The 11,425-nt window shown below is 48.2% G+C and overlaps 1 protein-coding gene across 1 annotated transcript; it reads left to right on the plus strand.

Moving 5' to 3' along the window:
* Positions 1 to 78: 78 nt before the first annotated feature.
* Positions 79 to 4,382, plus strand: Cntf (ciliary neurotrophic factor). The gene is made up of 2 exons (XM_003464283.5): positions 79 to 1,630; positions 2,770 to 4,382. Exons 1-2 carry the CDS (start codon positions 1,517 to 1,519, stop codon positions 3,232 to 3,234), a joined length of 579 nt encoding a protein of 192 aa, XP_003464331.1. The 5' UTR covers positions 79 to 1,516; the 3' UTR covers positions 3,235 to 4,382.
* The last annotated feature ends 7,043 nt before the right edge of the window (positions 4,383 to 11,425 follow it).

Raw genomic sequence — 11,425 nt, forward strand, 5'->3', positions numbered from 1 at the left:
TGTCCTCATGGAAGCAACTTGTCTTCCTTGGTTGTACTGAATTGCAGTTTCCAGGGGAGAAAAAATTAGTGCTGTTAAATAAGAACAAGGTTCCTTGGCAGGTGTCATGTTTTGTGTGCTGTTGTTTACTCTTGATTCAGTGTGGTTCTTGGTTTTTGATGCAGAGATGCTGTGGGATTCTGTGAGCCTCAGAAACCTGTTTGATGATTTCAATAACCTAGCAAAAGGATCTAGGAGAGGGTATGTTAAGAATGCCGTGAAGTTAATGTCACTCTGATAATGACAATCATGTCAGCATTTAATATCAGTTATCAATCAGACTCAACATCCACAGTATCAACCTTGAATCTGGAATCCTCCTACTTTATGAAGTCTGCCTGTGACAGATGCCCAAACCATTTTTTCTTTCTCCTTTTGTTTACACATGTTAATTTACTCCTGGGATGGCAACAGCTATGCTATGAAATTGTCAGAGCTGATCAATCAGTCAGTAGCATCCTCTAGGTTAAATGCAATAACACGACAATTCTCCAGTTACCTGTTAACTCTTCGTCCTTGTTTTCAAAGCTCACCTCATTCTCTTATATGAGTAAGTGCGTGTAGTGCTGGGGACAGGGAACGAGAAGCGTATCACTTGAGAAACATTATCACGTTAGAGTTGGGTGTTTCCTCTGGAAGAGAACAAGCCTAAACAGAACCTTCTAGGTCTGTGGTAAGCAGGAAGGCACCCTGAGTGAGATTAGAGATGCTGCTGTAGATGACTTGTAATGAAGTCCAAACTCTACTGAGCAACTTTAGGAATCAGAAGGTTGGAAGTGAGAAGATGTTGCATTCTTAGGGATCATTTTCACATAAACTGACTTTCTTGCACGCAAGAAAAGTAAAGTTGGTGGGGGAAACAACTGAAAATCCAAAGACTACTATATAAATTTGAAGCTAGCTTACTGGATTTTGTGCACAGTCCTCAAGCTTTTTATATGAAATGGGAAAACCAACCCTTAATTTAGAGTTAATCTTAAGAATCCAATGTTTTAAAGCCTTTAGTTCTGATTCATGATAGGTATTTAATAATTACCTGTATCAGTAATGGTAACAATGTCAGGCTAAGGCAAAACCAGACACGGGAAGCATGAATCAGGTGATCAGAGAATGAACTGATTCGGTGTATATATTAAATAGAGTGCATTAGGCAAGGGTGTTGCAAGGACTGATGTGATAGTGACCTTGTTGCTAAGTACAGAAGCAAAACAGTGACATAAAAACAAGTGTGCTAAGTACTGAGTGGAGGAGAGAGATGCAGACAGACGCTGCAGGGGAAAAAAGCTGATTAAAAAGGGCCCTTTGATTCCACAGGCATAAAAATCCACAGCCAGGAATTTGCTGCCACCTCTGAGTCAGGCAGGGGTGGGAGGTGGGGGTGCAGGGCCCCATCAAAGAATGCCCAGTGGCTTTAGACTGCGACAGTCCCATTTCTGATTGGGACCAGTGTGGACCTAGCACAGGACTCAAGTAGAGAATGGCTTTTGCAGAGCGTTCACCTGGGACCCCTCGGCGACGGGACCTCTGCAGCCGTTCCATCTGGCTGGTGCGGAAGATTCGTTCAGACCTGACTAGTCTTACGGAGTCTTATGTGAGTTGCCTGTGTTACAGCTCTCCACTTCCCTGCATCTCTTCAGACCTAGCTAGTGCTGTCCCATCCCAGCCCTGTAACCGCTTAGAAAGCTCAGTCCAGTCCTGTCTGTCATGGACACCTGTTACTTGATGTGGAAACTCAAGTGACCTTCGTTTCTTGTGTGGGACACATTATTCCTTCAGTGAGAGATTAGTGGGGTTTTAGTCAATTGGCTAAATATCTCTTGGAGGTGATTCCTTAATATCCTGTATTCTGAATTTGACCAGCAGAGATTAACCATGGTAACTCTGTAAGGGTACTGTTCTATAGGCACTGTTCCAAATTTTGAGCTGCATAAATGAAAGATTTGTAGGATTAGGAGGAAAAGCAATGAGAACTAGGGGAAAATTTGCAAATCCAACTAACTTGTACAGTATGAGTGACCCACTTCTTAGTATTCCATTAAGTGTGTCCATAGAAAGATCCCCTAAGCTATCAAAAGAGTCCCTTGGGGATGTAGGCAAGTGTCAGGTTCCTGAGGGGCCTTGCACAGACTTCGAGGTTGGTTTTCTGAAAGTGGGGATACCTTTGGTGTCTCTGTCAGGCCTGTGGTAGAAATACTCCAGGTTCCTTAGGTCAGTGCTGCACTCAGGTTCTTAGGTTCTCTGAAAATTGCTTTAGCTTTGAGCAGCCTGCCAGTCAGAAGTGAGACTAGACTGGTGCTTTAAAAGCTCAGTTCCTGCTGTGCTGAATTCACCAGTGAGAGTGAGCAATGGGGATGGGATGGGGGAGGTTCAGGAAGACTACAGTGGCTACTCGGGATGTGCCAGGGTAGCCAGCATCTTTCTGCAAGTTTAAAACACTTAACCTCCCGTGTGATTAGAATATTTCAGGAGATAGTTTGAATCAGTGGTTTTCAATCCTTACAACTTAACGAACGTTGAATATTCCTATAGGGAAAATGCCCAGCTAGTCAGTTTCAGCAAGCTACCATCTTCCTAGAGTCTGGGCCTGAATCCCAAGCTAAGATTTTCTTCTGGGCATTTCATTTGCTCTGTGGCTCTTTGCTCAAAGGTGAACGAGACCTTATGTACAATTTTAAGTCCGGCACCCAGGGTGGCAGGGTGGATGTCATGTTCTCCCATCTTCTCGGCCAGGTGAAGCATCAGGGCCTGAACAAGGATGTCAGCCTGGACTCTGTGATCGGTGTGCCGACAGCGAGCGCTGCCCGGTGGGGTGAGCTGAGCGAGGCAGAGCGGCTGCAGGAGAACCTCCGGGCTTACCGCACCTTCCACATCCTGCTGGGCCGACTCTTGGAGGACCAGCGGGTGCACTTCACCCCAGCCGAGGGCGACTTCCATCAAGCCATCCACACTCTCGGGCTCCAGGTTTCTGCCTTCACCTACCAGCTGGAGGAGCTGATGGCACTCCTGGAGCACAAGGTCCCTCCAAATGAGGCCCACGAGATGCCTGTGGGTGACGGCGGTCTCTTTGAGAAGAAGCTGTGGGGCTTGAAGGTGCTGCAGGAGCTTGCCCAGTGGACTGTGCGGTCCATCCACGACCTGCGTTTCATCTCCTCTCGGCAGGCAGGGGTCCTCGCCCTCGAGAGCCAGAAGATGTAGAAAGCAGTCCTCCTGAGTCTGAGCGTCCCTTCTGATGGGATGTGCAACGTTCTGTGCGGCCCAATTCACCTGTCTTTGGCTGTGAAAAGCTTTAAGACCTGGTCGAGTGGGGCTGGAGACAAGGAGGGGCTGTGCAGCCTCCCACCCCGCGCTCTAACCTTTCCACCCACTAAATGACCTTTACCGCAGCAGCCTTAGGATCTGAAGGTAAATACTTACATGCCAGTGCCAGATGACTTCCAAGAAGATTGAACCAGTAAGTAAAGAATGATGCACTCTTGCTGTTCAAGACTTTCAGGTCTTGAGACTAATGATGTGTGTTCTGAGGAGCTGTCCTGGCAGGGCACTCACTGGGAGGTGTACTCACAGTCACACTGGCTTGGAGGATGCAGCCATGGACTCTCCCGGCATGGAAGGAAATCTGTCACAGCTCCTCTGGAGTCAGTAGCAGAGTTTAGTGTAAGAAGGCAGTATTGGTTACCCACACCTGACGAAGAGAACAGCTGAAGGGCTTCAATTTTGAGGCCCGCCAGACTCGGAAGCAACAGCGCAGTGATGCAGCGTGGTACAGCATATCTCCAGGGCCTCTCAGCACTGGACTCATTCTTCCGGTGATCAGAGGCCCTGCAAGCCAAGCTTGGAGGAGCGATGGGTGGAATCTTACCCAGGTTAAAAAGTCAGGCCTCAATCCAATCAGCTCATGTTCCCCAGACTTATTCATGAGGACGACGGGCAGAGGCCAGCTCCTTCCCCCTGGGAATGCCAGAGATTCTGACATGATGGGCAGTGAGGCTTCTGCACTGCACGGCAAAGGACCAGAGCTGTTCTCAAGAGAGCCCTTGGGGCTGGGGATTTAGCTCAGCTGCATAAGCACCTGCCTTGCAAGCAGGCAGTCATGAGTTCAATCCCTGGTACCGATAAAAAAAGAAACAAAACAAAACAAACAAATGAAAAAGAGAGCCCTGCATGGTTCAAGGCTGGCCCCCAAGCATGGTCCCTGGAAGGGTGGAAGGGTCGTTAGTGGCCTGGTCATGTCCTAGTGGTATGGCATGAATGCAGATGTTTTCAAGTGTCATTTACTTTACATTTAACCTGTAATTAAAGCTCAAGATCTTGGATTAAGGGTGCAATAAATTTAGTTCAACTAACCAAGGTATCTTTATTAATGACCCATGATTCAGAAAGGGCTCGCCTTCACAGGTCACATAAAGTGGAGATGACTTAATTTATGTGCTTCCTCATGTGGTTCCTGTCCAGGACTCAACGAGGTCAGTATTTTGACAGGACCTGGGTTTGGCACTGTGGCAGATACAGGGAAGAAGGCTTTAAGTGGGGAAACATATATGAAAATACAAATGTCAATAGTAAATTGGGAGTTAGAAGGCCTGGGTTCCGGTGTTAAAGAAATGAGATTCATGAGGCCCAAAATGGTTTCTTTTTTTTTTTTTTTTTTTTTGTCTTTTTCCTTTTTATCTGTTTCTTAGAGGACAGAGTAGTCATATCTAAGAGATAGGTAGAAAAAAATGATGCAAGAAATGGTGAAGAGTTGGCCACTTTAAAAACAGGATATTAATATATATTCGGGCCTAGCTCTCATTAAAGGATTATAGTTTGGTTTTTATTTTACTTATAATTTCAGTACAGTTTTCCACTAAAGATATTGAAGCTTATTTTACTCAAGTTTTTCCTCACATTATTTATGTATTTATTTTTGTTTCCAGGGATTGAACTCATGACTTCACGCTTGCCAGGCAGGCGCTTATGCCACTGAGCTAAATCCCCAGCCCTTTCCTCTCTTTAATAGCAGCATTTTCCTATCAGTAAATACCTGTGTACAGATGAAAAGCTCTTAGAATACTGTTTAATGGAGGAAGAGGAAGGGTATCTGGTTGTGAGGGGCCCCATGGATGTGACAGGGCAAACCCCCACGGGAGCTCTGTGCTCCTGGAGGGCATGGAGAACATTCACGAAGGAGGCAGAGGGTCCAGGAAAGGTACAAGCACCGACTGCCGATTGCAAGGCGCTTGCAGGACGTGAGCTCTACCCAGCTCTACCCAGCGCTGTTCAAAGCCGTGTTTCAACTTTTCCTTCCAGATTCTTCCCATGGGCCTCGAAAGAAGTGGGCCTGGGGGAAATGAGCCCTGCCCTCTGTGACAAAGAGGTGGGGCCGGGTGTGCACACTGCATCAGGTTCGCTGAAGTGGATAGATCAAATGAATAAGGGACTGAGCTGGGCCAGGGCTCCAGCGGTGTGTGTCATGCATGACGCAGGTAACAGTAAGGAAAACACTCTAGAAATGCATGTGTTTTTTTAAGGATCCATGACCCAAAAAAGTTGTTTTTATTGTTCAGATTTTATTCGCTTGGTGCGTAGGACTGTGTTATGGAAAGGGTCTCTGGGAAGTCCTATGGAACATGTCTCATAAATTTACTTTCACCCTCTAACCCTGGCTTTGTAGAAAAAATTTGTTTTGTGTCTCACAGCCTCCAAAAGGTTCGTTTCTGCAGAGTCTGATTCTGTGTTCTGAGTCTGTTAAGAAATGACATTGCTGACAGTTCACAGATGTGTCTTATATTAAGAGGATGATTTGAAAAATGCTCGCCAACTGTCACAAACTCGAACACCAAACGTGAACTGTGAAGACGGTGAGGCTGTAGTGAAGGGAGGGTGTTAGTGACAGTGGAAAGTGCAAGGTCATAGCCTTGGCACAGCCGTTATTCGAGCTGCTGTGGACCAACGCCCACAGATGACTCACCCTGCACACTGGTCACACAGGGACAGGCACGCCAGTGTTTTGGGGAGACATCTCTGAAAAGCGGCTTAGAGGGACTTGTGGGTGAACTCCCAGCCTTGAAGTTACCAGTGTTCGCTCTCTCCTCTCCGTTCAGGATGGAGATAGACACTCGGGGAGCAGAGGCCTCCGTGTGGGGAGGAGAGGGACTGGTGGAAAGGAAGGGGCAGAGAGAAACTCTGGGCTGCTGTAGATTTGGTGGTGGTGGTGGGGGGGCAGTGGGTGGGAGAGTGCACTGCAGTGTTTGGGCCAGGACATTCTTTAAAAAGAATGATCCAGGGCATTCCTTAAAAAGAATGGCCTGGCCCCGTGCCTCACTCCTCCCGCGGCCGCTGGAGAATGAGCCTCCTGAATGCTGGGGCACTGGAAAAGCCATGCACAGTGTGATCCGGGCCCAGAAGCTTCAGTCGAGTTCTGGATACTGCACATAAAGGCAGATGAGAGAGAATTTGGTCCCCTGGTAAAGTGGTTGTGGGCTGTAAGACAAAATCTGTGCATGTGATGCATGTGATTCTTCACACCAAATAGATTTCTTGGGATTCCTCTATTTTGGGCCCATAGAACACAAAAGATGGAGAAATGGCTAACAATGAAGTTCTCTACTCAGCAAGACCACGAGTGGCTTCTTTTAAGGCTGTGTCTTTGGATAAACAAGGGGAATTTCAAGTGATTTTAGCACTGGATGAAATGTGATCCTCCCGGCCTAGGCTGGACTCACTCGAGCGTGCTGGGTGAATCTCCGAGATGCCAGGCCGCTGGGCAGAATTCCCGGGACCAGTGGCCTAGAAAAAGCTGAGAGCCACACGGCGCCAGCTCCCTGTGTTACCCTCTGCTGTGCACCCCATCGGCCAGCTCCGGGGAGGAGAATCGCTTTTACAGGGCTTCATTCCAAGAACTGGACCCCTAGTCCAGCCTTGGGGCTTGACAAGAATGCTGACTAGCTCATTTCAGGTCAGTTTGGAGGTAGCAACTAAGTTGTCAGAAATTATACCAGGAAAATTTGAAAAAGTGCTGAGAGGTTTTATATTTCTATCTATATTGTCAAGGCCATTTATTTACTGGCCATGTCAGACAGTTCTAAACTATTTTAAATCATTTAATCCTTTCAGATACTCCCATCATAGCTGAGTAAATGACAATGAACATGAATTTGCCTAAGGTCATTCCTCTAGCAGGTGGTAAGGCTAAAGCTCAACTTGCTACCCCTTAAGCCATGGGATCATTCTTGTTCTAAAACCCATTCTCCGTCTCTGTGAGTAACTCTCCTTGGACAAAGCCAGTACAGGCTTGTACTGAACCTTCCTCCAGCAAAACCATGCCAGTTCCCAAACTAGGACCAGTTGTCTTTCTGTGCTTCCTCTCTTAGGAAATGCTGATAACCAACTTTCTGGGTGGTTTTGTGTGGTGTGGGCAAATCAAGTATCTGAAAGTACTTATGACTGACACACAAACACCAAGTACATTCAATATCTCCAGTTGCCTGGATTCATGTGACACTGGGATGAGGAGGAATCTGGATTCTGTAACTATGTCAGACTACCATTGGCTTTTTAGGTGGATCTGATTACACCCTAGCCTTCACCCTGCTGACCTCTGACCATGAAAGACTGACCCACGCTCACTCAGAGCCTCCAGAAATCATCTTCCTCTGGAGGGTGAGACCCAGCCGTTCAGTGTCCGGAAGGTAGCTTCACTGCAGGTGGGGTCAGACAAGTCCTGGAAAACCTGGCTGGCTCCATAGGAAGCCAGGGAAACTTGGCAACCCAAGGCATCACCCAGAAATGAATGCAAAAGCACACATTTATGCTTAGAATTGTCGAACATAAGTGTCCTTTGAGCAAGCCACTCAGTGAAGGTTCTCAAAAACAGTATTCCGAGGCAGAGGTCTGGGGTTGGATCTATATGCCGTACGGCAGGGGAAGGAATCAGGCCTGGCTTCTCTTACTTAACAGGACTGGGCTCTGACGCCCAGAGGTCTGGAGCAGCAGGTGCGTTGAGGGCTATACCAGTAATTGGGAAGTTACTGGAAAAAATAATGTCAATACTCCCAACCCCATTCTAAGTTAGATCTCGGTGGTTTTAGGAAGTTGCGTGCCCCACTACAACCAAATTCAACAGCTATACATATCCATATTGCTTGTAGGCAGTGATAGCACATATTTACATGGTATTCAGTGTGTGCCAAAGTACTGCTTTCCATGTGTGGAGTCCTTTATCCATACTAGAGCTCTGTAAGGTAAACGGAAAGGTGCTTATTCGACAAATGAAGAGACAGTTTCCTGCATCTGAAACACAGCCTCCTGGGAAAGACATGAGCCCACCCACAGGGAGATACAAGGAGACAAGTCCAGTGTGGTGAGCAGTTTGTGCAGATAGCAGAGGTCTGCGGAGACGGGATTCACGCGAGGCCCCAGGGAGCAGAGCTTTGTTCTACATCAGCAGCTGCAGAAGCCAGGGCAGCTCTTTCACTGCTGCTTCTGAGTCACAGAGGGCTGCTGCAGGTTTGCCTGGTGCATCACTCTCCAGAGAGTGCCAAGGCTCACCCTCACCCACGGTAATCCGGCAGGGGGATCTGAAAGGCTGTCACATCCCAGAGCAGCACCAAGCCCAGCTTGTGTGTTGGTGCCCTCCGTGTGTGTCACACCAGTGGAGGCCCTGTGTGCCACACCCTGGATAGATGACTGCAATCGCTAAGTGTGACTGTGATTAAGGTCAGCCACCAGATGCTAGGGGAAGGGCAGGCCCCTGCATGGCCCACATCCTAGGGGAAAACCCTGGAAAGCGCTTGGCTGCAAACTGCAGCCATCACAGCAAAACTCCCAGGCTTGGTGTGGATGGCACTGAGCCGCGTTTCATGAGCAAGAAAAGAACAAAGTGCAACCTTGGCTCATGGTCCTCAAAAAGTAGGAAAAAATTATAGGGGAATTCTACACTGGGCTGTTGGTGTAGGCAGCTTCACGTGGTCAGGGCCGCGGGTAGCTTGCGCTGCCCTGCTTTGCAGTTATATAGGTGGTTTCTACTCCTGGGCTGGGAGTCCTGGCCAGCGTGTAAACAGGGCCACAGCCTGGCCATGGCATCTGATCAGTTTGGACACCAGGGACCACATTTTGCTTTCTCACCAGTGACAAGATTATGTGTAGAAAGGAATCAGGATTTCTCTTCTCACTGTTGAGCACAGGTAAGAGGAAAAAGACTGACTAACAGACGTCAAGGTGAGACTAGTTCGGGATGGATACCAGACTACCTGGGTAACAAAGAGGGCTCCTCCTCAATGAAAATATATGTCAGAACCCCATGATAGAATTACTCTTACAGGAAAGCAACAGCGGAGTTTACACTGTGTTTTAAAAATGAGCACACCAGCTGATCCGGGGTGATGGGCTTATGTAGCGCAGTGGGTAGAAGCAAAAACTCCAATGCTGAGAACCTGAACTGAGACAGTGACAGGGCCCAGTGGCAGGAGAACAGATCTGAGATGCATGAGAGGATTTGGCAGGCGAAGGGGAGGGCTAGGTGGGTGAGCGCCGAGAAGAGGAGAGGCAGGAACTGAAGAACACCTAACCTCCAACCCTCCAACCCTCCAACCCTCCAGCCCTCCAACATGGAGGACAGTGGGTGAGTGAGACAGGGAACAGGCAAGGTGTCTGGGTACTGCGTGCAGCGTGAGACGCTATTGATCCAGCTTTTCAATATGTTGGGGTGAGTATGCAGACTCAAGGAATGGGGAAAGGAGTGGGGAATGAATTCCTGGGGATGAAGCTGGTTGGAAAGATTGGGGCTCAGCCCCAAAGGGCCTTCAGCATCATGGTGAGGAGTTTGGGTTTCAGTTTGTAGAGGTGGATCCAAGACCCTCTTAAAATCAGCATTTAGGAGACAGAGACAAGAAAAAAGGAAAGGATAAGTTAGCTCAGTTCTTCCTGAAGGGTACTTGAAAGGATCTCATCTAAATCCAAGTGCAGAGCCTGGCTGGCTGGGAATAAGCAGAGCTGAAAAGGAAACCTAGTTTTTCAGGAAACCACCCACTGTGGAAGGTCTACCGTGGAACTCAGGTGAAGTGACATGTTCCTGCTAAGATGCTGCGAAGATGATTAGGAGGGCTTTGGGGTGGGCTGCCTAGGACCTGCAGAGTGTGCCAGTGTGCAGGGGGTCCCCAAGAGAGACCTATTCTAGGTGGTGACATCGGGACCTAATGCTGATCGATGAATAAGATTTCATCAAGCAGCGGCACAGCCAGGAATCAACAGGAAGTGATGAGGGACCCCTGTGTGAAGGACAGTGGACATGCATCGTGAGCACAGGGGACCCTGGAGGCCAGCAGGAGATCAGGGTGACAGGTAGGTCAGTGCCAATAATAAACAGTCACATAAACGGTGGACCAGTGTGTGTCCTGTTGTTATCCCATGGAATTATTAACAGCCTCCTTTGAGTCTCAGCCAGAGTCTAGATTTGCATAATAAATTCTACGATCCTCCTACTTGTGTGGTGATCAGATCTCCCCATTCCTCTGTCTTAACCTGGGTCCCCATCTCACCATGCTTAGTGCAGGAGGTTTGGAGCTTGGGGGCAGGAGGATCTCTTTCTGGAATCCAACTGACACTGCCAGGAAGGAGCATTTAGTGGCTGCTGAAAGAATCGTCAACAGATCTGAACATGGACTCAGCTGAGGCCAGGAGTCTGGTACTGCCTTCTTCAGCCCTGGGTCAAACTCTGGGTCTTTTCTGGGAAAGCCTCCTTTTTTTCTTGACATTTCTCTAAGGTCCATGGACATCGCTTTCCCTGCCCTCTAAGAAGCTGTATCAGACTTCTCTCCTGTTTGTGTCCCCTGTTCATCCCCCTAATCAGGGTCTTTTTTGAAGTGATGTTGTGTCTTCATGAGGAGCAACGTGGCGCCTGTGTATATCTGCCCATCAGGGTAAGTGTGATCACACCCTCTATGCTCACTGAGGTATCCAGAGTGCAGCTGTTCAGCGACACATATGGCCCCCTGTCTTAGCTACTTTCTCACATGGATACTCAATCCCTGACCACCCACAGCTCAAAAAAGCAAATGTTTATGTGGCTCATAGTTTGTAGAGGTTTCCATCAGTAGTCTGCTGGCTCCAAGGCAGGGCTGAATGTCAGAGGGAAAATGTCCTCATGGCATGAGCAAGAGGAAGCGGAGCGACAGAAAGAGATAGAGAGAGAGAGACAGAGAGAGAGAGAGAGAGAGAGAGAGAGAGAGAGAGAGAGAGAGAGAGCTCAAGGGAGCAGGGAGGGAGATAGACCATTTTAGGCCAAGCTCCCACCTCTTCCTCCAGGTCTAACCTCCCAGCATCACATCACATTTAGCTATAAACTAATCAGTGGACCAGTCCACTAGTGAGTATTACACCCCCAAAGCCTCACTTAAGAGCACATGAG

Source organism: Cavia porcellus, unplaced genomic scaffold (genome assembly GCF_034190915.1).
Source record: "Cavia porcellus strain 051 isolate PalLab524CR breed Dunkin Hartley unplaced genomic scaffold, mCavPor4.1 scaffold_17, whole genome shotgun sequence".
NCBI lineage: Eukaryota > Metazoa > Chordata > Mammalia > Rodentia > Caviidae > Cavia > Cavia porcellus.

What these genes read in the sequence shown, in the direction of transcription:
- Cntf (XM_003464283.5), top strand. Translation starts at nt 1,517, where the DNA reads ATGGCTTTTGCAGAGCGTTCACCTGGGACCCCTCGGCGACGGGACCTC. An exon ending in CTAGTCTTACGGAGTCTTAT is followed by an intron (nt 1,631 to 2,769) that starts GTGAGTTGCCTG and finishes CTTCTCGGCCAG; the next exon opens with GTGAAGCATCAGGGCCTGAA.